Genomic DNA, 27,070 nt, shown 5'->3' on the forward strand with positions numbered 1-27,070 from the left:
ACTCAGACATTACTATGTATCAGAGAAAACATGCAAGAGAGCACCCTTAAATATTTTCACTGTATAACCAGTTTCAAGGACAAGAGAAATCCGGGAGAAATACTAGGCTTTATTTCTGATTTTGTGTTCTAAATGACTCAGAAATAACTGCTGAGGGACTCAGATTCTAACAAGTAGCTGCTGCTGAAAAACAACTGAAAAGCAATTCTACCTGTTCCATGCAAGATCTGCAAGACAGTTGAATGATTAATTTGGTTGAGACAAAGAAAAAAATTTTTGTAGGATTTGTTTTCCACTAAATCAGTTAATTGAAGTGACTCAGACTGAAACTAAAAAGTCACCACATTCTTGAAAGGGAAGTAGAAGTATCATGCCTTTTGAGAGTAAACATTCTGCATAAAATCAAAACCTGTGCCAGAGACATGAATCTAAAGACAAGCACTTACTGTGAAACACTTTAAAAGATCTCTGTGTTGTGGTTTTACAGGGACAGGCAAGTGAATGCAAAAATGCAACATCCCTCCTTTTCTTACAAATAAGAGCTCCAAAAGCATTCAATTCCTCCTCAATCTCAAATTTAATTCCTTTGCATGGTTCCACCAGAAGCAATTCATAAAAGGCCAGCAGTTTCCTACAGTTTCACCTTTGAAATCATTCACATTCCTCTCATTTCAAACAAACAAACAAACAAAGATTTTTGAGAAGTTCAAATACAGAAGTTAGATAGACGGATCAATCTAATGCACTAAGTTAGAGTATGATTTTACTGAAGGGATACCATCACCTGTGAAGGCTGTGGTCTTGGAGGCACTGCAGGAGGATAGGCAACAACTCCAGCCTGTTGCTGTCCTGTAAGAGGCATCACATTTAGGTAAGGTTGTTACTTCTCACATTACATCAGTATCTTGTGTTTTGACATTTCAAAGATGAAGAAATTCAACTTTGCATAACTATAAGCCTGTCATTTGGAACCACTGCTGCAACTTAATCTTTCAAATTTTCAAATAGATAGAACAAGGAATCTGAACATTAGTCTTGTCCTTGTCCTCCTGTTCTGTGTATGCAGTCATACTTTCCTGATCTCAGTTTTCTTCTTTTATTCCCGTTATACACTGTCATTTCCTATTTGGGATCTTGAGCTGAAAAGTACTGCAAATCATTAAGCAACATTATCAAAAGTGATCTTTAATCATTTCCTCAAGACATTTAACACCTAACTTTTTAATACATTCAATGCAAAAAGAACTCTTCTTAAAAACTTACTGGCAGATACAATCCACTGCATACAGATGCACTACCAAAATGTATTTCCTGACTTTGTTTTCCACCTTCATCCAGAGAGATGACTAACTTCACATTTAGTCTTAAGTTACCTGTTTTAGCAAAATAGTGTACAAATTTCAACACAAACTGTAAGAGTGACAACATTTTCAACTTTTTCTTCAGAAGCAGTGTTTTAAAACCACATTCTAATCCCTCTTCAGATGGAAAAAAAAAAAAAAGTCTGCTTCAGAAATAAAGTATACTGGGAACACAAAGTATCTACCTGGGGTAACTGAAAAGGATCTGTTCATATCTAAAGATGATGACCGAGAGTGAGAAGGGTGAGGTCTTGGCGGGGGTGGTGGTGGTGCTGTGTTATCTGGAGATGTTCCTGAATGTGATCTGCAAAACATACAAAGCTCTGTAATGATTTTAGGCAGCTACAACAGAACTAAAATTCAAGATTTCTTTTAAGTATTTAATTAAAAAGACTTGACACAGAAGAGAGCCTGATGATTGCCATTGAATCATAGGATCATAGAATCATAGAATCACCAAGGTTGGAAAAGACCTAAAAGATCACCCAGTCCAACCCTTCACCTATTCCCAATAGCTCCCACTAAACCATGTCCCTCAATACAACATCCAGCCTTTCCTTGAACACCCCCTTTTGCATTCTGAAGAATGCAAAATCAATTTTAAACTTTTGGTAACCTTTGATTTCACTTTTTTTTTTTTGCATTTCTATTTACCTAAATCTCATTTTTCCAAATTATTCTCATAGTACTGCTAGCAGTTCATATTTGGGCAACCAATAATTTCTGATACACACAAACAATGACAGCTCAGAAATACAGAATCTCAGACATGGTAAATTCCATCCAGGTGGCAGACATTATGATTTGCAAAGCATGTTAAGATGTAGTCAACATCATTTGACTATTAAGTTCAGTATCACTGAAAAATAATGTTTCTGTTGGATCTGCCTGCAGATCTATCAAAGTTAAGCAGTATAACAGTGTATGAGGGAGATATCCCAATTTCCTCCATGAGATCTTTTAAATCTATTTACTAGGTAGCAGCTTCAGGAATTGCAACTTATTCTTAGATAGGATCACCATCTAGCGGATATCTGCTGCAAGTTCATCAAACAATCAGAAGATCGCAAGGATGAAGTAGTGTGCTACTCAACTGGAACTTCAGTGGGACAACAGGGTTTACCGTATGCAGTATTTTTCTGCAGCCTCCATTTAAAAACAGCTTGAAGAAACTTCCTAACTACTGAGCAAGACAGATTTACTGGATCACAGCTACTACTTTCTTTAACTCATACATGAGTGATAATTCTCCGCAGGATGGACTTTTGCAACATTCTTCTACAAATAAAGCCAGGAGAGATAACAGGTACTCTAAGTTTCATAAAACACCTAAAATCCCTGAATGGGTTAAGTCCAGAAAGAAAAACAAATTATCAGAATAAAAAAAAATTGCTTTTAAAACATGCTCTCCAGGAAGATACTTTTGTAATATTATGAAATACAATGAAATACAGACCTAAACCACCTCCTAGCACTATCTTTCTAGCTAACCTGATAGTAAGTGCAATAGTAGGATAAAAAAAAGGGAAAAAGTTGTTTAGATACTCGTGGCATAGCCTTTTCAGTTATTGCTTTCTGAGAACACATTATGTTCTCTGGACTTATGGTAGTATTAAGGACAATGGAATATTTATAAACAAAGCTGCAACTGGTAGAAAAGGTATAAATGGAAGGAAGGAAGAGTGACTGAGATAACAATTTTCCTGGGTGGATGTTGCCAAATTTGGCGGAGCTAACTAGTAGCTACCTGTGACAGAAAACAGTAGCTCATCAGAACACTTCACTCACCTACACAAGCCAGCAAGAGAACTCACCCCAAAATCAAGTAATTCAGAAAACAAGCAAGAAATCATCATCTTAATAATGCCGAAAATGTACACAGAAGCAGGAAAGAGTATCAGTGTCGCCATTAGGTAACAATGGGGTAATGAAGTTTTCAAGCTGCTGTACTGAAAGCTAACTGTAAATCTTTCTTCGCTATTGAAGTCACGAGAATTATTTCTGTTTTGAAACTTACCTCCAAACTGACTGTAAGATGGTTAATGGTGTAGCTGGTTTTTAATCCTATTCAGGCACAGATTTAATGGGGACAATTAGCACCAGCTGGTACAGCACATTCTCTTTTGTCATATGATGCAGTTGTTGGTTATACACTCGTACAGCTTTACCCAGTCCCCTAATTTATGTTGGGCCTCTGGCTGTCTTTCATTACATGGAAGCTTATTATTAAAAGAGATTGAGTTATTGTCATGATTTTTTTTTTCTTTCTTTTTTTTTTTAACACAGTAAATAATCAGAAGGTCCTTGTCTATTAATTCCTAATGGATATTTTAAATACCAAAAATTGGTCTCAAGCAACGTTATGATCACCTACGTTTATTTTCCCTCCCTTGTTCCTAGGGAGGTAGCCTTTTTGAATTTATCTGAGCGAACACAGAGTTTCATTGCAAATCCCACGCAACTCTGTAGACTTCATTGGTTTTTTTAAAGTTTCATTTCACACATTAACAGGAACAGCATACATTCCAGTATGTGAAAACACAGCCTGCCTCTAGATTTCTCACTGTTCAAGTCAGACCTGGCCACCATTTTTTAAGTGTGCTGTCAAGCAACCAGAAGAGCTTAACACAGGCTTCTTTAAACATGTTTTATTTACTTATTTAGTTGTTACTCTACTGACCGTTGCCGCGTTACAGCACTTCCAATTTGCTCTGGGTCTGAAGTATAGGAGTCTGAACTGCTGTAACCATCTGCTGGTAAAAGAAAGTACAGTTTAATATTTGTTCTGCACCATCAATATCATCTAACAGACACAGATAATATATTGTATGCTAAATATGAAAAGTTAATTTTCATGAGAAACTTAAGAAAAAGTATCTGCAAATATTTAAACAACCATACAACTAACTACCATGAGATGACATTTAAGTTTCCAGGGACCACTTGAGAAAATTAAAGCAGAAGTTGGCAGATGTGGTGTATGAAATAATCTCTCCTCAAACATCTTCAGTAACGGAGCCATGCAGGCTGTTATGCCACCTAGCGGAACAAGCACAATCACTCTTCTAAGAAGAAAAGATGACGACCTTCCGGACCAAGAAGTTTTACAGCAGCTTAGTATGAAATTACTGGTTTTCTGCTGACAGTAGAATGTGGTTTTCTGAACTACTTTCAAAGCTGTTTGGAGAGTAAAAAATGTTATTGGCTATATGACATAGAGGATGGTCATTCAGAAAAAGTAATCTTCAGATGCTGCTTAGTCTAATTCATGAATCTGACCATAACCTCAAATCTAAGAGAATCCTTTTGGAGTGTTCCCAGTTACTTGACAGTCAGGTACAGTTCCTACTAGCAATGATATTGAAAACTATGCAATATTATTTTTCACCTCAGGACTGTGGTTTTTGCTATTAGCACAAATGAGTCTCCAGTTTTGTTGGTATTTCATTATGAAGGGAGGTAATATAATATACATCACCCTTCCATTCTAACTTCAGTATTCCACAATCTGGTTTATGTCATTTAATGGAGTTTAAGACAAAATTAACTTGCCCTTAATCACATGCTGAAGCAGTACATTCCTTTCAGGTTAATGCAATCTGGAAAAACAGTAATTATTTTTGCTGCTTTTAGTTTCACTTGGGTAAGAACAGTTTTGACACTGTGGGTGCCTGCTTCTTAATTACCACTTTCAATATAACTTTGTATCAGAAGTGTTTCTATTTTCAGGATAAGTTTCTCTCATTTGCTTCTGCATTTACTGATGAAAAAAGTCTACATTTTGCTTAATGTTAAATTGAGATCAAAAGGCATTTGATACTTACTAACTGTATTTCCAGATGTGTATTTTACAGATGAACTCATTTTGTTTTCTTCTGGGAGATCAGGTGGTTTCACAAGTAGTGGGCTTGTAGGGTTAGCATGATCTGAACAGAAAAATTAGTTTAAATAAACAAGTGTTCTCAAATTAGCCTTTACCTCTGACATTAAGATGTTGCAATTGCTTTCTATGTGTCCTTATCTGAAACACTATTCTAAAGACTAAAATCATTGCACTTTAAAATTCATACATCAAGTGGTAACTTGAAGTTTTACATTTTAACATTTACATTTTAACTGTGGACATTTTTTAGTGTTGACAGTTGTGAATCTTCACCGATTAATAAGGCTAAAGAAACGTTAAAAGAAATGTATTGTGAATCATTTCTTACTCCTCACATACTGAAAGCTGCATGTAACACAGAAATACAAAGAAGCTTTGGAATATTAGGCCAAATCTATAATTGAGACTCCACTGTTCAAGTAAAATTATCAAAGAACTGAGTTTATTCTTGACTAGAGGATAAAGTAGGCCTATGAATACTTTAAAATACATCAGCCTTCAAGACAATAAGCAATATTTATGACTACGGGGTAATAAGATGTTTCTCCAAAGCTCTATTTCCTGCTAAATGCAGGATGTGCTAAACCCATGTTCTCTATATTCACAGCTATCTCCAGAATTTAATAAAGAAATCCAAATGCAATCTATACCACAATGCTCCAAAACTACTCCAAGCAATAATCTTTTGTAAATCACTAATTTAAACTCTGCATTTATCCGGACAATATTCTAATTCCTAACTCGAGAGCCTCATCAACTGTTATGCTGCTAACAATTTCACCTATTTTCAATAACAAGAAAACAAAGTCGGGATTATTTAAGGAAGCAAGTTAAGTTCACAAAACTTTCTTGATTAACAAGGGAAAACATCTTACCACTTCCAGTTCTTTTAAGCTCCATTTCCTGCATGTGGATTTTGCTTGGAGTCATCCTTATAGGAACTGGGTGCACAATTGCAGTATCCTGTGGAAGAGATGGATTAAGTTGTGCTAACATAGTTTTAAACTGTTCTATTAAGAGTTTCTAACAACATGTGAAATGACATTTCTAAGGAAAAAAAATCATAAATCTAATTTTACAGAGTTCCAGGGTATTTAACATACCTATGAAACCAAAGCTGGATGAGCTGAAGTTCCTCTAACCACATATAAAGTATAACATAGCATTCAATTTAAAGAGGGAATTCTAAACTTTCTGCAAGGTAACTGTGACTATTTGACTCAAATTTTGACAACTTTCCATCATTTTTGAAATACTAGCTAATATCTGCTATTCCAAGTGCACCTGCAAAAAATTCTTTTCAAAATTCCTATCAATTTATGATGCCTCAGAAAATTGCACACTTTAAACTAGTATGACAGATTTGCAACAAAATAGGGACTTTGTACTAAATGAAGACCAACAGTTTCAAGAGTCTTTAAAATAGTAAAATCTTTGAAGTTTTAGTATAAGCAATGCTATGGAAGAGATCTTTTGATAATTTGACTTTACAACTTCTGCATTTTCTTCGCCATTCAAAAAAGTGACTGGAAAGGACATCAAGTTTCAAAACTGCCCTAGTATGAGAATCTGATTTTGACAACTCAAGTTGTCAAAATTTCACCAAGAACAGTTACGTTTACATGATTAATTCTAGAGCTGTTTAAATTGACTTGCACTACTTGTTGCAAATATAAACTTTTACAAACACTTTTTAGATACAGCTCAAACACTTAACCCAAATGGTTAGGCCTCTATGCTCAACCTCATAGGGTAATCATTAACCTTTAACCATAACCCAAAGAGTGTAACACTTAACTCTAACATGAGTTGGTAACCTTAACCACAATACAAATGTGTAACACATAACCCTTAACCCTAACAAAAAAGAGTAAGGTTTAACCCCAAACCAAAAGCGTAATCTGCAACCCTTAATGCTAACACAAAAAGGTAACCAATAACCCTAACCCAAAATTTAAACCTCTTGAAATTTAAAGCCCCTTAAATCTAACCCTAAATTGTAACTCTTAACCCTTAATGCTAGCCCAAAATGCTAACCCTTACCCTGAACCCAAAAAGGTAAACCTTATTCCTCTGTAGTGGTATTATTCATAAATCATTCCTGCTGCAGTTCAGTTCTTTACTCTAATGTGTGACTTCTATAAAATAATTTGTTTCAAACAATTAAAATAACTTTTATAGAAGTATTAATAAGATCAATAATCTAACTTTGTACAAAGCAACTTAACACGTTATCAACTTTCCCATAGAGAAATCACCTTCGCATACCAGGAGATGAATGTCTATGAATTTACTCTTTAGTCTGTTACGAAAAACTCAAGAAAGCTAATTAGCTAATTCTCCCCTTTGGGAAAGCAAGAGTATCACTGTTGAGATTTAAAGTAAGTAGTCTGAATACTGCCAGTGAAAATTTGCTCTCAGTTATTCTGATTTCAGTTAAAAAAATAAATAAATAAAAAAAGTTACCAAACATGAAAGATGCTCATTACTCTTTACACAAATCTTATCACGTCCAAGCATCACACGTAAAAAAAGAAATCATTTTCCAATATAAATTTATTGGAATTTCTATTTATACATGTAGGCATACACACACACACACACACACACACACACACACGAGCTTCACGAGTTTTCTACACATTATATTTCTACTTTCAATATGAACTGCATGTGGGAAAATTTCGAACTTCAGATTTCTGCCCTTGAATAATTACATGCAGGAATAAGCTATCATCTTACTGGAGAAACAAGGCAGTGGTAGCTCCATACTGTTAACTAATTATATTCAATAAGAAAACTATAAACTGATTTCCATCATGTTTACTTAATTACAACTTCAAAAATACAGTACACTTAAGACTATATCTCTGAGATGAAAAGAGGCTGGTAAATAATATTCCGCTTTGTTCAAAGTACTCGGGGCACTAGAGGTAGTGCAGGCTGAATTCTAACTTCAGCATCTAGAAATGCTATTTCCACATTAATAGCAGTGATTTCTCAAAATAGAGATCTGATATATTTGCATATAGTTACTAATTATATATGTATTTGATATTTTCAGATAGGACCTCTTTAAGATTAAAAGCATTTTTAAGTCTATTATGCACATCTGTTATGTAATGAAGTTTAAAACAGCAGTAACAGCAATAATTTTTGTAAGAAAAGCGGGAGGAAAAGCAATTGCTAAATAATTTTAATGCATTTCAGAACCATTTCAATGTTACATGCAAAACAGCGTAGGAGATCTTTGGCTTCAAAGCTTGACAAGATCCATCACCATTCAAAGCATTCCTCATTAAGAAAGTCATTATAAAAGCATAGGTTCAGCCAGAAAGTGAATAAATAATATAACTAAATAAAAAAAAAAACAACTAAAAAAATATAATAACTAAATTGGTGAAAACACTGGAGTTTGATACATTACATCCATGAAAGTCTGACAGTTTTTTCAGTTAAGTAAGAGTGTTGCTGACACCTACGGTTATGTATTTTGCCGCTAGAAAAATACTAAAGGCAGAATCTGAAAAAGGGACTAATATATAATTGGGAGTGGCTGAGTTACCTTATATTTTCAAAAAACAGTATGTTTAAGTATTTCCTCTGATACAGCTTTTGAAAGCAGTGTTGCACCAAAATCAAGAAAACAAACATTTACTGCACTCAGATATTAAATGTGAGAAGTATCAGAAAAACTCTATTCCTAGAAATAAGCAAAATAATTAATAAGTTTGTTACCATTCCCCCCCCCCCCCCCCACCAAAAAAAAGGAGTTCATGGAATCATGCATAACAGCTATATACAATGAATAGAAATTCAGTGTTAATGAAATTAATTTCAAACAAGCAAGCTAAGTGATTGACTTACAGGATCAGCTGGTGCAATGTTAGAATCAAATTGGGTCAGAGTTTGTGAGCTTGAAGAGCGTTCGCTAAATGTCTCCCACTGCTGAACAGACAGAGGAGAGAAATCAGCATGATGAGAAAGATGGGAGTAAAAGATCACCGAGGAGACTTAGCATAGTAGTCTGGAGGTTGCACTGGAAAGCACTGTATTTGCACTAGGCAGTACTTAGAAGCTACACTAACACATGGTCAAATCTTTCTCTTTCAGTTTGAGACTGCACTGCAATCAAGTTTGTTACCTGTCTTTATTCATCCTTTACTTTCATACTTCATAGTGAACACAGGTGCACAGTTAAATACTTCCAGAGTTCTTGTAAAAATTATACAAGTACAAAAAAAACTGTTAAGCCAATCAAATATTGTTGAGATTCAGATTTCTGTAAATATAAAATCCACAGAAAGATTCCTCAGCTTTGTAGTTGCCCAGTTTGAAACACACTTAGAAGGCACTGATTTTCTTAGAAAATCTCAGACAAATGAACACTGAGCAGAGTGCTCTAATTATACCATTCCAGCTTGCTAGTGCAACCCCTGAGAAATGATTCTATTCAGCAAGAGTATTTTTACAAGTCTAAATCACTGACAAGACAAAGAATTAAATTCAAACATACCACTGATTGTTAAAAGCAAATTAAGTACAGTTTTACAGGACCTAGGTGTGCTGTATCAACACATAGTTGTCAAGAGTCCTCATGCTTAGTAAGTCAAAATACTGTCACAACTGGATCAATGAAGTAGGAAAATACATAAAATTAATCTGATCCAGAAATTAAATGACAAATCACTACAGGATCATTAAACTCGTATCTTGGCATTACAACAAATATTAGCCAAGTTTTAAACAAGATTTTAGATTTTTAGCTCAGAGAGACTAAAATGTTAGTATGGTCATGAAAACAAATCAATATTCTCGTCCCACCTCTGTAGGTAAATCAACATGTATGTTTTCAGATGATACAGAGCACAGTATACTTTGTTAGTCAACCTAATATCACGCACTCCCCTGCATGAAACCGTAGTCAATGAATGAGTGAGCCATACTCAGGCACACACAATCTGGTTCCTGCAGTGCTTGGAAGGTAACTTTCTGACAGGTGGTGGAGGAGCCAATGAGGAAAGGTATGCTTTTGTTCTTACAAATAAGAAAGGCCTGATTGGGAACACAAAGGTTAGGAGCAGTCTTAGATGTAGTAATCATGAGACAGTGGAGTTCAGGAACTTACATGGAAGAAAGAAGGCAGTAAGTAGGATTGCAATACTGCACCTTCGTAGAACCAACCTTGACCTCTTCAGGGACCTACTTGCAGGCATCCAGTGGGTTAAGGCATTGAAAGGTAAGAGGGCATGCAGGTCAAGGAAAGTGATCCTCCCCCTCTCCTTTGCCCTGGTGAGGCCACATCTAAAGTGCTGTGTCCAACTCTAGGCTCCTCAGTTTGAGAATGAGTGGAAACTTCTAGCGGAGGGCCACAAAGATTAGGGGACTTGAGTCTCCCACATGAGAAAAGGCTGAGAGACCTGGGACTGTTCAGCCTGGAGAACAGAAGACTGAGAGGCGATCTTATCAGTGTTTAATAAACAGTTAGTGGGTGGGAGTCAAGTGGATGAGGCCAGGCTATAGGCTATGAGGGGCCACGGGCACAAACTGGAACACAGCAAGTCCCGTATAACATGAGGAAAAGTATCCTCATTGTGAGTGTGATAGAGCATTGTAACAGACTGCCCAAAGAGGTTGTGAAGTCTCCTTCTCTGGAAATATTAAACAACTGCCCAGATGCTCTCCTAGGTAAGCGACCATAGGGAACCTGCTTTAGCAGGGGGCTGGACCAGATGACCTCCAGAGGTCCCTCCCAGCCCTCACAATTCCGTGATTCTGTGAATGGCCAATGTGAAAGTAGCCTAAGGTAGTACTTTAGAAATAGGTCTTCATGGAAATTCCTAAGTAACTGTTTTCAGTCAGCTGAAATTAATTAAACATAATCAGAACAAGACTCACTAAAGTTTTAAGACCCTTCACGTGCGGTGCTGTTCCTTGCGGAGGAGTCCTCTTTTTTTTAACAAAGGCAAAGACTATGATGTGTTATTCAGCTGGTATTTTTCCACAAAACTACCCCCTTTTAGCAGGAATGTAAGCTTTTCCCTTCCTAAATGCTGCATCCCACTCTGCATAGTAATCAATTCATTTTTGCAATACTCCACCCAGTCATAAAGAGGTGGCACTGCAAGAAGTGCAACAAAGTTTTTCTTAAACCAAAAAATCTAGCAGCCAAATTCTGCCAGCCTTTTCCACATTTTGGCCTCTTGCTTTTATATAGCTGCTCATCATCATGAAACATACAGTAATATATTTTAGAACTACCACTACCCTTTAAACTTGACTTTGCCATTGCCCTCAATGTACCAGTTAAACAAACAGAGGTTTTGTTTACAGCAATCTTGCTGCTTAGTTTTTCAAAACTTCCATAAAGGCACACAGCATTTATGTTATACCTAAAATAAATGCTTAAACATTTTATGCGCATGTAAAAAATAAATAAAACGAATGCTACATTTACTTCTTATTCTACTCCTCTGAAAACACATTGCAGAGCATTTTACTATTTGCCCTTGGGGTCTGTAGCTAGACATAGATGAACATCAACGCCTACTATACCAAGGAATGGGATGTCAATGATTCATTCATCCATCTTGAGATACTACCAGAAACTAGTTACTGCTAACTCCCTGCTACTTTGTAAACTACATTAAGTGTCTACTGGACTGCATCTGAAATAGTAAGACCAAAGAGCAATGATGGTAATACTAATTAGCTAGGATAAATGTCCCACTAGTCGAAACCGAAATAACTGTCTTTGAGACTCACAAAGGTCTTTCAAAAATACCATAAAATTGTTAACTACTAAAAAGCAGAACTCACAACAAACTGAACTACTACAGAAAGAACATCTAAATATTTGAAACAGTTGTGAACTCCAAAGACACTACATCTGTGTCAAAGCTAATATGACACCTGCTTTCAATGAAAATTTAATAGGCTTTCCAGTTTTTTAACTCTCAGAAGTGTGTGCGCCGCACCAGCACTGAAACTGGAAGGAAAAGTTTTCTGAAGTGAGAAAGAACAGATCAGTAGATTGTAGAGATGAGACTATTAAGCATGCATCCATCTAATCTACATATTTTTTTTATAACGTTCTTTATTTTGAAGTTTTAAGTTGACAACTTAGTCCATGCTTTGTGAGCTTACACTACCTGAGCTTGAGAACTGGAGTGTAAAAATCAATTGCGAGCTAGAAAAGACAGAGTAACCCATGTTTTCAAAGCTAACTGGGACACAAATTTCTCGGAGAGGTAGTTCATCCAAAGCTGCACAGCTTTGCGAGCAACTCATTTGTTGATGACAGTCGTAAGAAACAGGCAACAGACTGGTGCCTGCCGTAATACCAGAAATTTTTTTCATGGCAATAAAACCTTGAGGACTTTGACCTGATTCATGCTGGAAAGAAAATGTTGCAAAGCAAGCATGCATAGCAATACGGCTAAGAAATTAGAACAATTAGAACAAAAAGCTCTTAACATTTAACTCCTAGTATAGTTAATGTTTGGTAGTATATTTATTCCGAAATTTTCTCCACAACTCTTTGAGTTTGAATTGGTTTTCAAAAGAAAATATCACATTGTCTAGCAGAAGAGATAAAGTCAGTTTTCTAAAGAAGATTTTGGCTGACAACCAACATCGGCAATTTTGTTCTGCTACTGCAATTCTCCTATTCAACTGGTTTGAATTGCAGATACAGAATCTGTTCAACTATGATGCAGCTTACCAAATTAGGACTCTTCATCGTAAGCATGATGGAATACATCATGCAAGTTTAAATATATTTGCAGACATTTTCTCCTTGCTAGCAACGACTGATTACCTGTTCACTTGACTGGAAAACATACCTTCTACAAGCAGCCTAAGAGTCATTCTGTCAAATAGAACTAAGAATCACTGTATCTTGTATTTTTTATCTGGTAAAGGCACCACTGCGAGGCTTGCATTTGTCCTTAAAAGGAAGGGTAGACTCTTACCAAGTCCTTCCTCCTGAGAGATGCAGGAAATTATATTTCTGGGTAAAACTAGCTCAATGTCCAGATAAAGTCAGAAGCTTATTCTGAAGTTCTGTGGAAGTTTTGATTGTAAGACCCTTCAGAGTTACAAAAAATAAAGCATCCGGAGAAATAATTAAAAAAAAAAAAAAAAATCAACTCAAGTTCTCCAATAAGTACAAGAGGAGATCATTTAGTGATGAATATGAAGCTTAATTGCTATTAATTACAACATTTTAAAAATTCTCACCTCCCAATGAGGCAGAAAAATTGGAAAGGTAACATTTTTACAATTTAAAATGTATAGAACCTTCCTGTGCTTTAGTGTCCATTGTCCTCCTTGAGTTTTTGTCAACACATTCACAACTGGTGTCAACAACCCACTTATGAACTAAATATGTTCACACAACTTAGATATTGACAGCGGCAACTGAGTAACTTGGATAGAAGTGCTAACCTCACTGCTCTGATTCAATTCTGGCCAGGTCTGGTTTAGGGATGGCATTGATGGAGACTTGCTTGGAGGTGCTTCTGCTGGAGAGCCAGAGTAACCAACCTCACTGGTTTGTTCCCCAACTTCTGAAATGAAAGTAATCACTGTAAGTCAAAATCATTAACAGCATCCACTTTATTCTCAAAAAGGCTGTTTGTATCTTATTCTAAAGTGCCCCTTATTTCCACTTTTTCAAAGAGCAGACAAAACAGACTGATTTCAGTTAAAGGTGCTACACCCCCCTTGTGATGAGAATCTTAGTGTTTTCTTTCACAGCATCTCGCAAATTGAACCAGCTTAACAGCTGTTACCTTGCAAGTGTATGTTGTTATTGTAATTCTAGTTTTCCCTGGGCTTTCAGCAAATAGAATTCCTTGCAGAAAGCTTCCCCCCTTTGAAGTTGCACAGTTTTCCATAATGTGGCACACATTTGTTCTAATTAAGAGAGAAGTGGGTAACCTAATGGTAAATAGCAATTATAAATTCTGCATGACAATGAAATGCTGCTTACAGCTTCAACTAATTTGCTACATCTCACAACACAAACTGCAAGCAATGCCTTGGATGCCTCAAAAACTAAAGTTCAGATTACAAATTGAAACTGTAACAGGAATAGGTGAAAAAACAACTGATAAGTAGCTAGACATACTAACAGAATGTCTGTAGACAAAATAATTAAGAACTCTGAACAAGGTAACATGCTATACAAAAGAAGTCAGTGAAAATCAACTGCACCATCAAAAACCAACAACAGTCTACTGTCTTCAAAGTGCTGCTGGGGAAAGCAGTAAGCACAGCCTAAAAAAAATATCTGAAACATAGAAAGAAGTTTTGAGGTCATTGGACTACAGTATTTTTTTTTTTAAGTTCTATTTTCTATAAAAATAAGGAAAACAAACCTTTTTATTTAGATATGATATAGTTATGAAATTAGTTTTATCCTTAAGAAAAATATACTGTAGAAATTAAGTATTCTTGCAAAAATTGGGTTTATTTTCTGTTAATGAGGAAAATATCAGATATAACAGAAGGAAAATTTGCTTTTCTTTAGGAAGAAATGGCATTGTTAGGGCAGACTGAACAGGAAAAAAAATACCACAGATTTACAGGAAAGCAAAAACTTCTAAGTTTTGTAACAGATTGCTAATTTTTATAAACTGAGATAAAATTGATTTAACTGGAAAACAGTTCATGTCAGCTGCAGAACATAAATTTCATCAATTTGAGTGCTACAACACATAAAATACATGTTTAAGGACTTGGAGAGAAGCATCTGTACAACTAACTGACTTTATTCTCTTATTTCAGTGCAGTTTCCTTCTACAGGTTGTTTTCACACAGACATTTGACTCATTCTGAAAAGTGGACATAACCTACTTAGAAATACCACACCACAATGTTAAATCTTAAGTGGAGCTGCTGCAATCAGAGATTTCTTTGTATAATATGATCCAATTCAAAATACTAACCCAATTCAAATCTAATGCGGAATTACCAGAGTGTTCTAGGAACTTGAGGTCTCATTTATTTCCCTGGGTCAGCACAGATATAACCACCTCGTTGGAAAATTGTTCTTTTAAAATTCTGTGGGGGTGCAGACAAACGTAATATTGCATAACAGCTCTATGCCAAGTGAGAAATGCATCTCTGGTCACAAAAGCAGATGTCAGATAAGACCAACACAACAACAGATGAGACACTTGTGCTTTGTCACAGATTCACATAAGCAGGAGCAGCTGCCAGAACTAAGTGGCAAGAGTCTTCAGTGCCAGTCCAAACAAAAGAGTATTAGAGCACTGCTACTTCTCTCAAAATCAAAATGGAAAGAGACAGCATTTCTAGCACAGAATTGAAGTAATTAAGGAAAGAGCTTCTAACAAAAGGACAGAAGTAAATAAAGGCATTGTTTACATTCTGAAAGTATTTAAACTTCTATCAAAGTAAAGAAAACAAAAATCAAGTAATTGATCTTCTAAAACAGTCTGAAAGCATGATATGCACATTGGTACCTCCACTGCAGATGAGGATTACTACACTAACAATTTCTATTTTATGGGTGAAAGTTGTATCGCATGAAAAAAATACAACACTCAAAAAGCTATTCCAGTGCCTTGCTTTACACTATTTCTGAGAGGGCTGTCCAGAAGCAAGCATTATCAAAATATACCTTCTACAGGAAAAAAAAAAAAAAGCATCATAAAAACAGGTTGATCTTTCTAGGCTTGATCTGCTGTCCTCACGTTGAGCAGACAGCTTAACATATACATTGACATGTACTTAGATCTATTAGTAACTTATAATTACAGATTAAAAGAGTAAAATTGGGATTTGGTCTGTTGTAATTAAAAGTGAAGAGATAGCCGAATTAGTAACCTCCCTTTAAATAATTAATTCAATGTACATGTACTAGAGACAAATCTATGTCAGGTACTAGAGAAGATTAGTTGTTTCCAAAACTGGAGGCCTTAATAAAGAAGAAATAAATTAATAGCATAGAATGCAACAAGTTTGCAGATTATTTTTCATCAATGCCTTTAAAATCATCAGCAGAATCAAGTATCAGATTTTTTCTGTATTTTTATTTTTAAGCACAGCATACACAGCATAATAACCTTTCAGCATTCATCAGAACAAAGCAAAATTCCTTTAAGATAAGAGGGAAAAAACATTCAGTACTTTTAGAAGTAGTTTTTCTTCACAATTAAAGTCAACTCTGTACTTCCTGAAATTTTATTTTATCACAGCTGCCTGTGTAATAAAAATGGACGCATAACACTTTTTGGTTCCATGTCCAGTTAATAAAACTTTCAAGGCACTTCAGCCATATGACAAAATCCTCAACGCTGTCCATGCCAATCAAAGCAGTAGAAAACCAGGTATGAATTTAGACATTTTTGTAACTGTAGTTTTTTTGTTACTTCATTTCCTATCAAGAAGTTGCTTGGCAATCACCTTGATATAACAAGAGAGTGGTTAGTTTTTAGATAACTGTTGATAATTCTCACGAATGTCTTTGCCATAGCAATGTGCTTACTCATACTGAAAACACTACAGCTGCTGCTGGCTGCTGCTGAAAGGCTGAGGAGATGAGTGAAAAAAAAAACATGGTTTAATTATTAAAGCAGAGCCACACTATCTAGTTTAAGAGCTTCTCAATAATTGCCAAGTGAAAGACTGACATCCTACACACCCAGTAGGAAGGGACTCCTCTCTGTTGAAATATTTAGTAAGAAGATAAAGTCATAGAAAACCACAATACTTGTGCACCCAGCTGTGCACCATCCAGAGCCTAGGCTGCTTAATGTTTGTTTTTTTTTTCCTAGTCATTAAATTTTGCTTTTTTAAAAAACATAACAGAATTCATCAATAATGAATGGCACCTAAAAATAAACTTCCTCTAAACATAAGCTGGTAAGAGACAGTAAAGTAAAAAGGCTTCAAGTTTTATTAATAAAAATTGAATGACTCAACATTTTCAAGAATGATAACAATGGAATTTTGAGGAATCATTTGTATTTCAAGTTAATTTCAATAGAAGTTAATTTCCAGCTCTATAAAAATTCAATGTTCATTGCAAATACCATATTTACAAAGTAGATTATAGGTATTCTGCTTCCTTTATCTGTTTGAAAATAAAAACAAAAGATGCTCAAAACCATCCTGCTTTTAAATGGCACTTTTACATGTGCTTTCGTCCTACCTCTGGCTTTATATCAGAATATTTTAAAGTACTTTCAAGACTTAGAAACAAATGCCCTATTTTTAGAAATTAGGGCAGACAAAACATTCGTTTGAAATCAAATCTGAAGTACATTTTGATTGGGAATTTGGAATAAAGTGTCTAATTGTGAATATAGCTAAGGAAATAAAGACTATCCCAGTATAAACTATAAAGGAAGCAGGCTGTATTTCAGAATGAGACCAACTGTGGTTTCTAAAAAACTGCACACTGATTCATCTTCTACCAAGTACAGCAATATGCTTGTTCACTTACAAACCCCCAAGTATCTCCTGACATACTGTAACTTTAATTTGCTATTTGCAATTGATACCATAAATTGGTGCTGAAACGTATCTTACCTGTTGAGTCTTCCAAATCAATCAGTTTGGGCATTAAGCTTTCAGGTAACTTTTCTGGCAAATCATATCCATTCTTCCTAGCAACTACCAGATGAAAGGCAGCACAGAACTCATCCAACGTCAGTGCACCATCTTTATCAAAATCCGAAAGTTCCCTAGAAAGGAGAACTTACTATAAATGAAACCAAATTTATTCCCAAAAGGCATATTTCTGTTGTGCTACTTGGAAGAAGAAAGAATGCAGCCCATAGTTCATTTTTGCCTATTAAGCACTCCATATTAGCCCTACATGCTCTATTCTCCAAAGTTCTTACTATCGGTATTTAGAGGTTAAAGAACAGATCCAAGCCCACTTATCTCTCTCCAATTTTTTTGTTTGGTTTTTTAATCATTTCTCTGCATTTAAGATATAACATTATTGGCGTCAGATTTTGGTACACTAATACTTTCTTACAGTGATAGTGCCAAGGCAGCATAATTTATTTTCAATAAAATGGGAAAATATCTGAATTAGAAATCACTCCGCTGATGAAAGATCAACTCTTTCAAGGTAAGTCAATTAATATTAGCATGCAATGATGCACTATAAATTCCGGAACAGAATGAATGAAAAGATCAGTACCTGAAAGGGGCCTACAAGAAAGCTGGGAGGCGGGAGACTTTTTATAAGGGATGTAGTGATAGAACAAGGGGAAATGGCTTTAAACTGGAAGGGGGTAGATTTAGACTACATATTAGGAAGAAATTATTTACTATGAAGGTGGAAGACACTGGAACACGTTGCCCTGTGAGGTTGTGGATACCCTCTCCCTGAAGGCATTCAAGGCCAGGCTGGATGGGACTTTGAGCAATCTGGTCTAGAGGGAGATGCCCCTGCCTATAGCAGGGGGTTGGAACTAGATGATCTTAAAGGTCTCTTCCCACTCAATTCACTCTACAATTCTAAGATCTATACCAAACCTAAGCTCAATCACAAAGTACTACTGAATGCATTTCAAGATATTTGCATCTGTATATTTTACTTAAACTTCCTTCCCGAGACTCAAATAAACTTAGGAATAAGAAATTCATAATTTATATTGAAATGCATCTTTAAAAATATTAAATTTCAAACCAAGTGCTTCTTACTCTGAGGTGTTTAAATCTTTTTTCAGAAGCTCAAAATGCTGCTTAAATATCGACCTAGACCCACCGAAAACCACTGAAACATTGGCATAAATGTGAATAGAAATGAACACAGTATAGTAGTAAAACTTTACTTAACACCTTCTAGTAAGGAGATGGTTAGATAACAACAGATAGCTGTGATCTTTCAAAACAGCTATCCCAAAACACACCACACTTACCAAATGTGGGACAGTTCAAGAATAGGTAGTTTCGACTTAGTGAAAAATTCTTTAGCTGCAGATCCTGAAAAATTACAATAACAGTTTTTAATGCTTGAACTATTTTAAATCATCAGAAGACTTACAGATTCATGGTAAATGATGTAAGCTATTTAGCAAAGGTTTAGAGAAAAATGGCACTGATTTCTAGAGATGAAATGAAAAGCGGTTTCAAGTCCTTTCTTGAATTACACTGCAGTTTACCAGAATGTTATCACTAAAATGCAATACTTTCTTTGAAATGGTACGCAAACCTAAGTACCCAACAAAGTCTTTGTACCAGAACTGCTGCACCCAAATTAAATTTTTTTAAAGAGTAACTTACCTGGTATAAATCCATTTAGATCAGGTTGAATGGTTTTAAACTGATTAACATAATACTGCCTTTGTTCATCAGTTATTTTCCAGGGGTCATCATAACTACTTGATTGCCTACGAATTTCATTTGTTGTTGTAGCTGATGCTACAGTTCGTACTGTTGTCTGGTCCTGAAATGAAATATTTTTTCCTCAGTATTATCTACCTAAAGTGCTCTTATGAATTCTCAACTTCTTGCCTTCAAAAAGTAAAGCATAGTTAAATTTCACAGTAGTTTAAAAGCTACAAGAAACTATCAGCATAGTGCATCTACAGAACAATGACAGGGTATTTTTGCACATGGATACAAATGGGTAGGAATGACTGCAGTTATGTAAGCAAAAAAAAAAAACAACATGGCACATACACAAAGAAGCTAAGCACAAATATTTCGTAATTGTTGACATTTTAAAAAAATTAGTAACTTGCAACTACATCACTTATATGAAGTATCTTTTGGGTAAATAGCATTGAACAGATTACAGCACAGCTACACAGTAAACATCTGCAGTGAAAAATATATATAAAAAAAATGAATTGCAACCATCTGAATGACGCAAATTAAATACCAATAAAGTGTCACACCTGGACAGAAGCAGGATGCATGGCTAAAAGAGCACTGGTTGGTGGGGTATCAGCAAAACTGACCCAATTTTCTTGGTGAGGTGGTGGTGAATGACCAGACCATATGGGATCACTAGAAGTAGATGAGCCTGAAAGTAGAAGAAACATTTCTTTTTTCAAATAAACAAAAACAAAAAACAAAAACCTGAAAAACTGAGTAAGAACTACAGATACAGAAAGCAGCCCAAAAAATTCCAACCATGAAACACAGGTTCCCATCAGAAAGACACACACTTGTAAAATGGTGAAGAAAACTGAAACCAAATTGCATCAAGGTAATGCTGTTGACCTCTTGACAACTCTTTTAGACTTCTATATTTGGCCAAGTTAAATCTGTACTAAAAAGACAGAAGTGAGGAATGAGCTTATTGCACATATGCAAAATTTAAACTGTTTTATACGTTTGATGCATGTTAAATAATACTCGATGCTTTCTCCTCATTGAAAAAAGTTTTTGTACTGACAGTTATTTTAAAGTGGCACAAGATTTCAGAATGCAACTTATTTTAAAGATTTATTTATTTATTTATTTATTTTAAGCTTTTAGTTATTCAAAGCATATACCCTTGGAAAATCAGGCTTTCCAGCATGGATCTTTTTTCTCTAATTCATTCCTAAATGAAGTCAGTTGCTTAAATACAGTCCAATAATAATAAAAGGCACCCATACAGACTGCTGACACCTGCCATGGATTAAGTAACTGGAACAATGTAACTGTGATTCACCCAGTGCCTTGTTATAAGAAACTTCTGAAATACTGCTGACACTTGAAGTATTGATAATAAAATGATAATGAAGCAAATATAGAAGCATTTGGTCATCTGCTGCTCTTTGTGCAAAAACTGAAAATTCTATTAAGTTGCAAATAAAAATTACATATTATTACAGAGGAAAAACAAACCATCTATAACAAGTGTATAAGAATCTCAGGACTCCACTCTTAAAAGAAATGCTTAAGTCCTTAAACCTTGACAGTAGTTACAGAACTAAATGTTTTACTCTTACAGAAGAGATTTCTAGTAGGAAAAAAATACAGAAGGTTTTGGAAGTGAAAAATTGAATGCACAAAATTGAAATTATATTATTTATGAATTTCATCAAAATAATAAAGTACTTCCATCCTTTTAGAATCATCTTTACTAGAACAAAAAGCCACTGTTCATTACTCCTTTTGTTCCTTAACCAAACTCGACTTGTAACCAAAACTCATGAGAACAGAGATAATAAGACTGACAGTTCTTTTTGGCTCTGAGTTTTTCCGCAGCTGGTCTAACTCTAAAACTTCACAAAGAAGCATACCAAAAAGCTTTGGAGTTTCTTTCCACTTGTTCTCTCTAAGCACAGGGCAAGCAGACAGTGAGAATCAGGCAAGTCCCTCCCATTCCTCCTATGAAAATGCTACACTCCAAGTTTACTTGTGTAAAAACAGCTTTCCTCCTCTGCCCTTCAGCCACTGGCATTATTACCAAAATGTTGTTTTTGGATTTCATTCCTGTCCTGATTTGTTCAAACAGCTTTACTGCAGTTCAGTCTGTACCCCATTTGCACAGTACTTTCTCCATGGTAGTACTAGCATAGCAACAGGAATACCAGTAGTACCAAATTGTCATAACTTCCAAGTACTTCGCACATACTACAAGAGCTATTTCCTTTCTCCTTCCCTCTTCAATCATCCCAAGAACACTTGTTTTATTGTTCTTGTTGTGTAGATTTTTTTTAGGACATAGGATGGGAAGGCTGAAGAACACACACACAAAAAGACTACTAGTAACTGCAGACACCTAGATGTATATATAGTTATGAAATAAAAACAGCCAATAACTCAATTCTCACTCATCAAAATGACATCTATTTCACATTTGAATTAGACATAATCATGCCCCAGTTTCTTCTCAAACTAGAAAAACCAGTCTGGGAACCACTGAGGTAGAGGTGAAAGTGGAAGAAAATAATAACAGGGAAGACTCAGAACAGTCAGTGCTTATGAGCTGGTAGCCAATCATTTCAAAAGCCTGTGTGCTTTTATCAGAGAACACCACTGAAAGCTGAATAAAGAGCATGCCTAAAACTGGCTATCAGATATCAGATTAGGACTAGCTGAAGAAGTCTAATGCACAATGTTTACTACAGGGACATAACTTGAATTCCTGTGGCTGCTCTTTACCCTGCAGTAGCTCAAATACCACCACATTGTTAAATTCAGAAAATGATCTAATCTAATCTCCCAAGGGATAAAAGTTACCCCTTCACTTTAATCTACAAACATAATAAGTGGTCTATCTAAACAACAAGCTGCTTGTACTTTTAAATAAACTATGAGTTTACCTTATAAGAATTCATTTTTCAAGTAACCTTATGAACTACCAAGAGCACTCCTTACCACTAATTTGTGATGGAATAAAACCAATACAAGCACAGTAATAAAATGGTTTAGAGCTCTTCCCTCCCTTAATAACCATGTCTATGTAAAAAGGCTTAAACAAGGCCAAGCATCAGTAATTACTGAAGTATTAAGTAGAAGACCATTCAGTGCCTTGCAAACAGCTTAAGAACCTTAGGACTCTAAAGAGAGAAATGGATTGTTAATGCAATAGATGTTCTCCATTTCTATCCATGAAGTTTCTAGGCTACTGATTCCATGAGTCATACCAAAACTGCCCCCAACAAGGAAAATAAATCAGCATAGCTTGAAACTGCAAATTCTCACACATATTCAAGACATTGAAATAAAACTTGAAGGTAACATCACAGAAAGCTGGCAGAGGTCCCATGACTGAACAGAAGACCTAATCTTTTTGACTAGTTTAAAATCATACTACAAACATAAACAAACTACACACATAAATGCTCTGCTCTGCTTCCAGTCCAAACAAACTAAAAAGGGATGAAACTCAAAATAATTTCTAGCCTCTATTCCGACACACCACTCAATAATCATTTGAAGTTAAGCCAGGAGAAAGGATTCTTTCTCCCAGGTTTCTCATGGTCAGCAAGCTTCTAGATACTGAACTTGGAATATAAAATGAGTTGAAGTTAACATAATTTTATTCTCTTCTGTAACTCCAGGAACAGGAGGTTCTCATTTTACATTAATTCTGTTTCTTTATGTATTGAGTCTGCTTGGAATTGAATTCATTTTCTTCATAGCAGCTCATATGGTGCTCTAAATTTGCACCTAGAACACTGATTAATGCACCAGTATTTTAGCTACAGGTGAACAATGTTTGCATGTTCTCAAGCCTCCTGCTTCTTACTCTGCTCCCCTCAGTGAACAGACAGGCGAGTGTGTCAAAGACGGAGAGGGGACACAATACAGATGACTCAAACTAATCAAGGAGATATTCCATACCATGTAGCATCATGCTCAGCAATAAAACATTAAAAAGAACAGGCAGTTTAGCATCAGTCATCTTTTGCTTGGGAACTGGCCTGCCAGGTGATTGTCTTTGAATAATTTCTCTTTTCTTTCATTTCTTTCATTTACCAAACTGTTTTTTCTTGAACCATAAGGTTGTTTTGCTGTTGTTTTTTTTTGTTGTTGTTTGTTTGTTTTTTGCTTTTACTCTTCCTTTCCGCTTCCTCACGCCACTGAGTGAATGTGAAAGTGTATGGTGCTTAGCCATCTACCAAGGTTAACCCACAACACCTTCTAATATGAGGCGTTCAGTGATCCACTTTATCGTTCCATGAAAACTAATCCAGAAGAACCAGACAGATCAGACAAGTCAGAACCAAGACATAAAGTGATTTTTAACAGCTTTACCTTAAATGCAAATTAAACAATTGGAAGACCTGAGAGACCTGGGTTTTAATAGAATTGACAGACGTTCAAAGATAAGACCTAACCTAACCATAAACTTCATTTCAATGCTATGTATTAATTAGATCTAACAGAATCACACTTGAGAGCCCCATGCTTTGAAATGGGACCTCCTTTATCTACCATTATTCTCAGTGTTTCACAGACTATGAAATAGAAGCAGAGAGACCTGGGTTCTTATGTTTCTTGGATCACAAGTGAAATGAGACAGTCCTGCCTTAAGTCCCCTAGTGAAATAATGTAATGTCACCTGCAAATTATCTGATTACTCAAAAACATCTTATTTCAAAATAAAGATGAGTTTGCAGAACTGATTTTAAGGTAAGTAACCAACAGTCTATCTTGTTCTGTACCTTAATGTCAGAACAGCTGTTTTTCTACAAAAACATCTCTTTAAAATGTAGGCTGAAGGGGGAAAAAGAATAAAGAACTGTCTACAACAGCTGAAAAATCAACAAAATAAAGTGCAATAGAATCATCAAGTGAACAAGGATGCCAATTTTTATTACGTATGTAAATCTAGTCCACCCTTAACACTGGCAGAACAGACTGAACAGAATCATTTTTATACAGTATCTCCAATTACTTTAAACACACTAAGAATATGTTTAACTATGGAATATAAAACTCAAGTATGTTGAGCTAATTCAGTATGATATTTTCAGACTTCTGAAAATATTATCTAATAGACATCACATGGAAAGCACAGCCAAAATGAAATATTAACAAGGTATTACAACTTTACTTTTGAAGGGCAGTACTGAACACTTCAATGGAGGAGTAGTTTCCACACCTTCTAGTAGCTCTTGATTGTGCACATAAGAAAAAGGCTACAAAAGAAACTTCTATTTCACCTTGCAATAAAATCAGATCAACAAAACTTTGCAAAGGAAAAAAAAAATGAAAACAAGAAACTGCTGAAAAATCACTAACAGCATGTTTAAACACCTGGGCTAAAGCCTTAGAAGTGCTTGCATACACAATGAGCAAACTAATAATATTTATTTTTTATTCTAAATTGACAAGCATGTACTTGCAAATAATACTAAAAACAGCCACATCAAACCTGTGCATAAAACCAATTTAATTTCTAAATATCACTGAAGATACATTTTGTTTCTTTATTCAACCAATTATAACGGAATACCTGATCATCCAGGGATGCTTATCACCATAAAAAAGGGATATACTGAATGATCAATTTCAAAATACCAAGACTGAAATAAATAAACCAACAAACCACACCTCAATCTGAAATTACAATTTATAAAATGTTTCATTTTTGATACTCATAAGTATGTCATATTAATTACTATTACTTTGATACATTTGAGATACAGTAGCTTCAGCTACATTTGCTGAAACTTTAAAGAAAAAAGGAAAGGTTAAGAGAATTAGTTTTTTCAACAAGTCATCTGATCCATCAGAAACAATTCAAATAATACATTATCTGCCTCCTTCCTTTGAGCTGCTCGTATCTCTGGGTGTGCTGGCAGTTCCTGTCAATAGGACATCAGCTTCATATTACCACTTTTCACGTTAATACTCTTCCCTTCCTCCAAACTAAGCATTTCCTGTACCACGCTGAAAAACAGATCTGCCACAAATAAGGCCACAGATTCCACAATGCTGACACCAGCATGAAGATTTGAATCTACAACCAAGTTTCCAGAACTGGAAAACAGAAATGCACTGTCTTACATTCCACGACTTTGGATTATGGTCAAAGCATGACAGAAGACATTTATACCTGGTTGTGCTTCACTAAATGGAGCCCAAAAAGGCCCAGGTCCAGCAAGAGGTCGTTCATTATTCCCTCCGCTGGGATGGCGGTTGTGCTTCCTCCATGTGTGTGGAGAGGTTGGTGGGGACTGCTGTGGTGAAACAACTGGAGATGTGGACTCCTAATAAAACAAAGGAACTTTTTCAGTTTTGTACTGTATAGCTAAATATACAAAAGCCTATCCATAACCATAATTTCTAGAAACAATCATCAATATAGTTAAAATATACTTGGAAAAGGAAAAATCTTAGCACTTATTAAAAGGAAACAAATGTCAGGTACAGCATAAGTGGCACCAGACACATTCATTAAAAAACCACAACTAAGCAGGCATTCTCAGGACATCAGCAATGCCAAGTTAAATGACTTAGTTTCAAAGGAAACTGAAAAAAAAATAACTCATTTTCACTTGTGATAGAAGTTACATTTGAACCCAGATCTCAAAAGAAAGTTATTTATTGTACAAGCAATGATCATACCTAACTGTCATCAAGTGACTCATAATCCAAATTATCTTCTTTTAAAAAAAGAAATCAGAATTAAACACTGAAAAACATAGCAGACATCATTTTTAAATGTGCAGAAAATGTAGCTGTATTTTTTTCCAAATAATTATGTCCTTTATAATATATTTCTTTGTTGCACAGGTTAGAAGGTAGTTCTGTCCTAATTTTAAGGCTTAAGATTTTCTTTAACACTGTATTGTTCTATTTCAGCCCTGAACAGACAAGAAAATAGAATCACATGTGTATTGGTTCTCATGAGACATTCAGATTACCAGATAATTCCACTTGGAAGGAAATACTGAAAGAAATAAACGGAATGAAGTATTTATATCATAGAAAGTAATTTTGCAATTAGATTGTTATGCCTCTCAAGCTAAACTAGCAGGTGAAAACAAGTACAACAAGAAGGCAAGATTCAGCTCTGAATTTCCTGGGAAGTAAATGTGCTAAAAATCTCAATATCTATTTCAGCAGTAGACAAAAATATATATGTCTGGAACTCTTTTGCCTGATTATATTAAGTGATATAACCTTTATTTACCTTTCCAATTCACCACAAGGTACACAATCTAAATAATTTCAAGGATTTACTAACACACATCAATGTATACAATAACATAACTCCTACTAGTTTCACAGACAGCTATCCAAATAAACTGAAAGCCACATGAATATAACCAGGAAATAGCTTCCTAACAACTGCTAACGTGCTATCAAATACTACAGACAGATTGACTATAGGTTTCCATGATTCACAAAACCTGATTTACTTTGCCAAATATTCAAA

At 35.3% G+C, this 27,070-nt stretch overlaps 1 protein-coding gene across 8 annotated transcripts in view; it reads right to left on the bottom strand.

Moving 5' to 3' along the window:
* Positions 1-27,070, bottom strand: part of REPS1 (RALBP1 associated Eps domain containing 1) — a 62,954-nt gene that overhangs the window by 5,278 nt on the left and 30,606 nt on the right. For 4 of the 8 annotated variants that reach the window (XM_042810268.1, XM_042810315.1, XM_042810329.1 and 1 more), the window contains 12 exons: positions 25,745-25,898; positions 20,136-20,263; positions 19,519-19,681; positions 19,155-19,218; positions 17,809-17,963; positions 13,693-13,814; positions 9,112-9,192; positions 6,120-6,207; positions 5,186-5,287; positions 4,042-4,114; positions 1,547-1,665; positions 785-849 (listed from right to left, as the gene is read on the bottom strand). In XM_042810268.1, coding sequence (XP_042666202.1) covers positions 785-849; positions 1,547-1,665; positions 4,042-4,114; positions 5,186-5,287; positions 6,120-6,207; positions 9,112-9,192; positions 13,693-13,814; positions 17,809-17,963; positions 19,155-19,218; positions 19,519-19,681; positions 20,136-20,263; positions 25,745-25,898 — 1,314 coding nt within the window. The remainder of the gene's footprint in view (positions 1-784; positions 850-1,546; positions 1,666-4,041; positions 4,115-5,185; positions 5,288-6,119; positions 6,208-9,111; positions 9,193-13,692; positions 13,815-17,808; positions 17,964-19,154; positions 19,219-19,518; positions 19,682-20,135; positions 20,264-25,744; positions 25,899-27,070) is intronic. The other 4 variants (XM_042810296.1, XM_042810287.1, XM_042810278.1 and 1 more) reach the window with 4 other exon arrangements.

Source organism: Centrocercus urophasianus, unplaced genomic scaffold (genome assembly GCF_019232065.1).
Source record: "Centrocercus urophasianus isolate 14NV4802_14NV808 unplaced genomic scaffold, USGS_Curo_1.0 seq_10, whole genome shotgun sequence".
In the NCBI taxonomy this organism is placed as follows: Eukaryota; Metazoa; Chordata; class Aves; order Galliformes; family Phasianidae; genus Centrocercus; species Centrocercus urophasianus.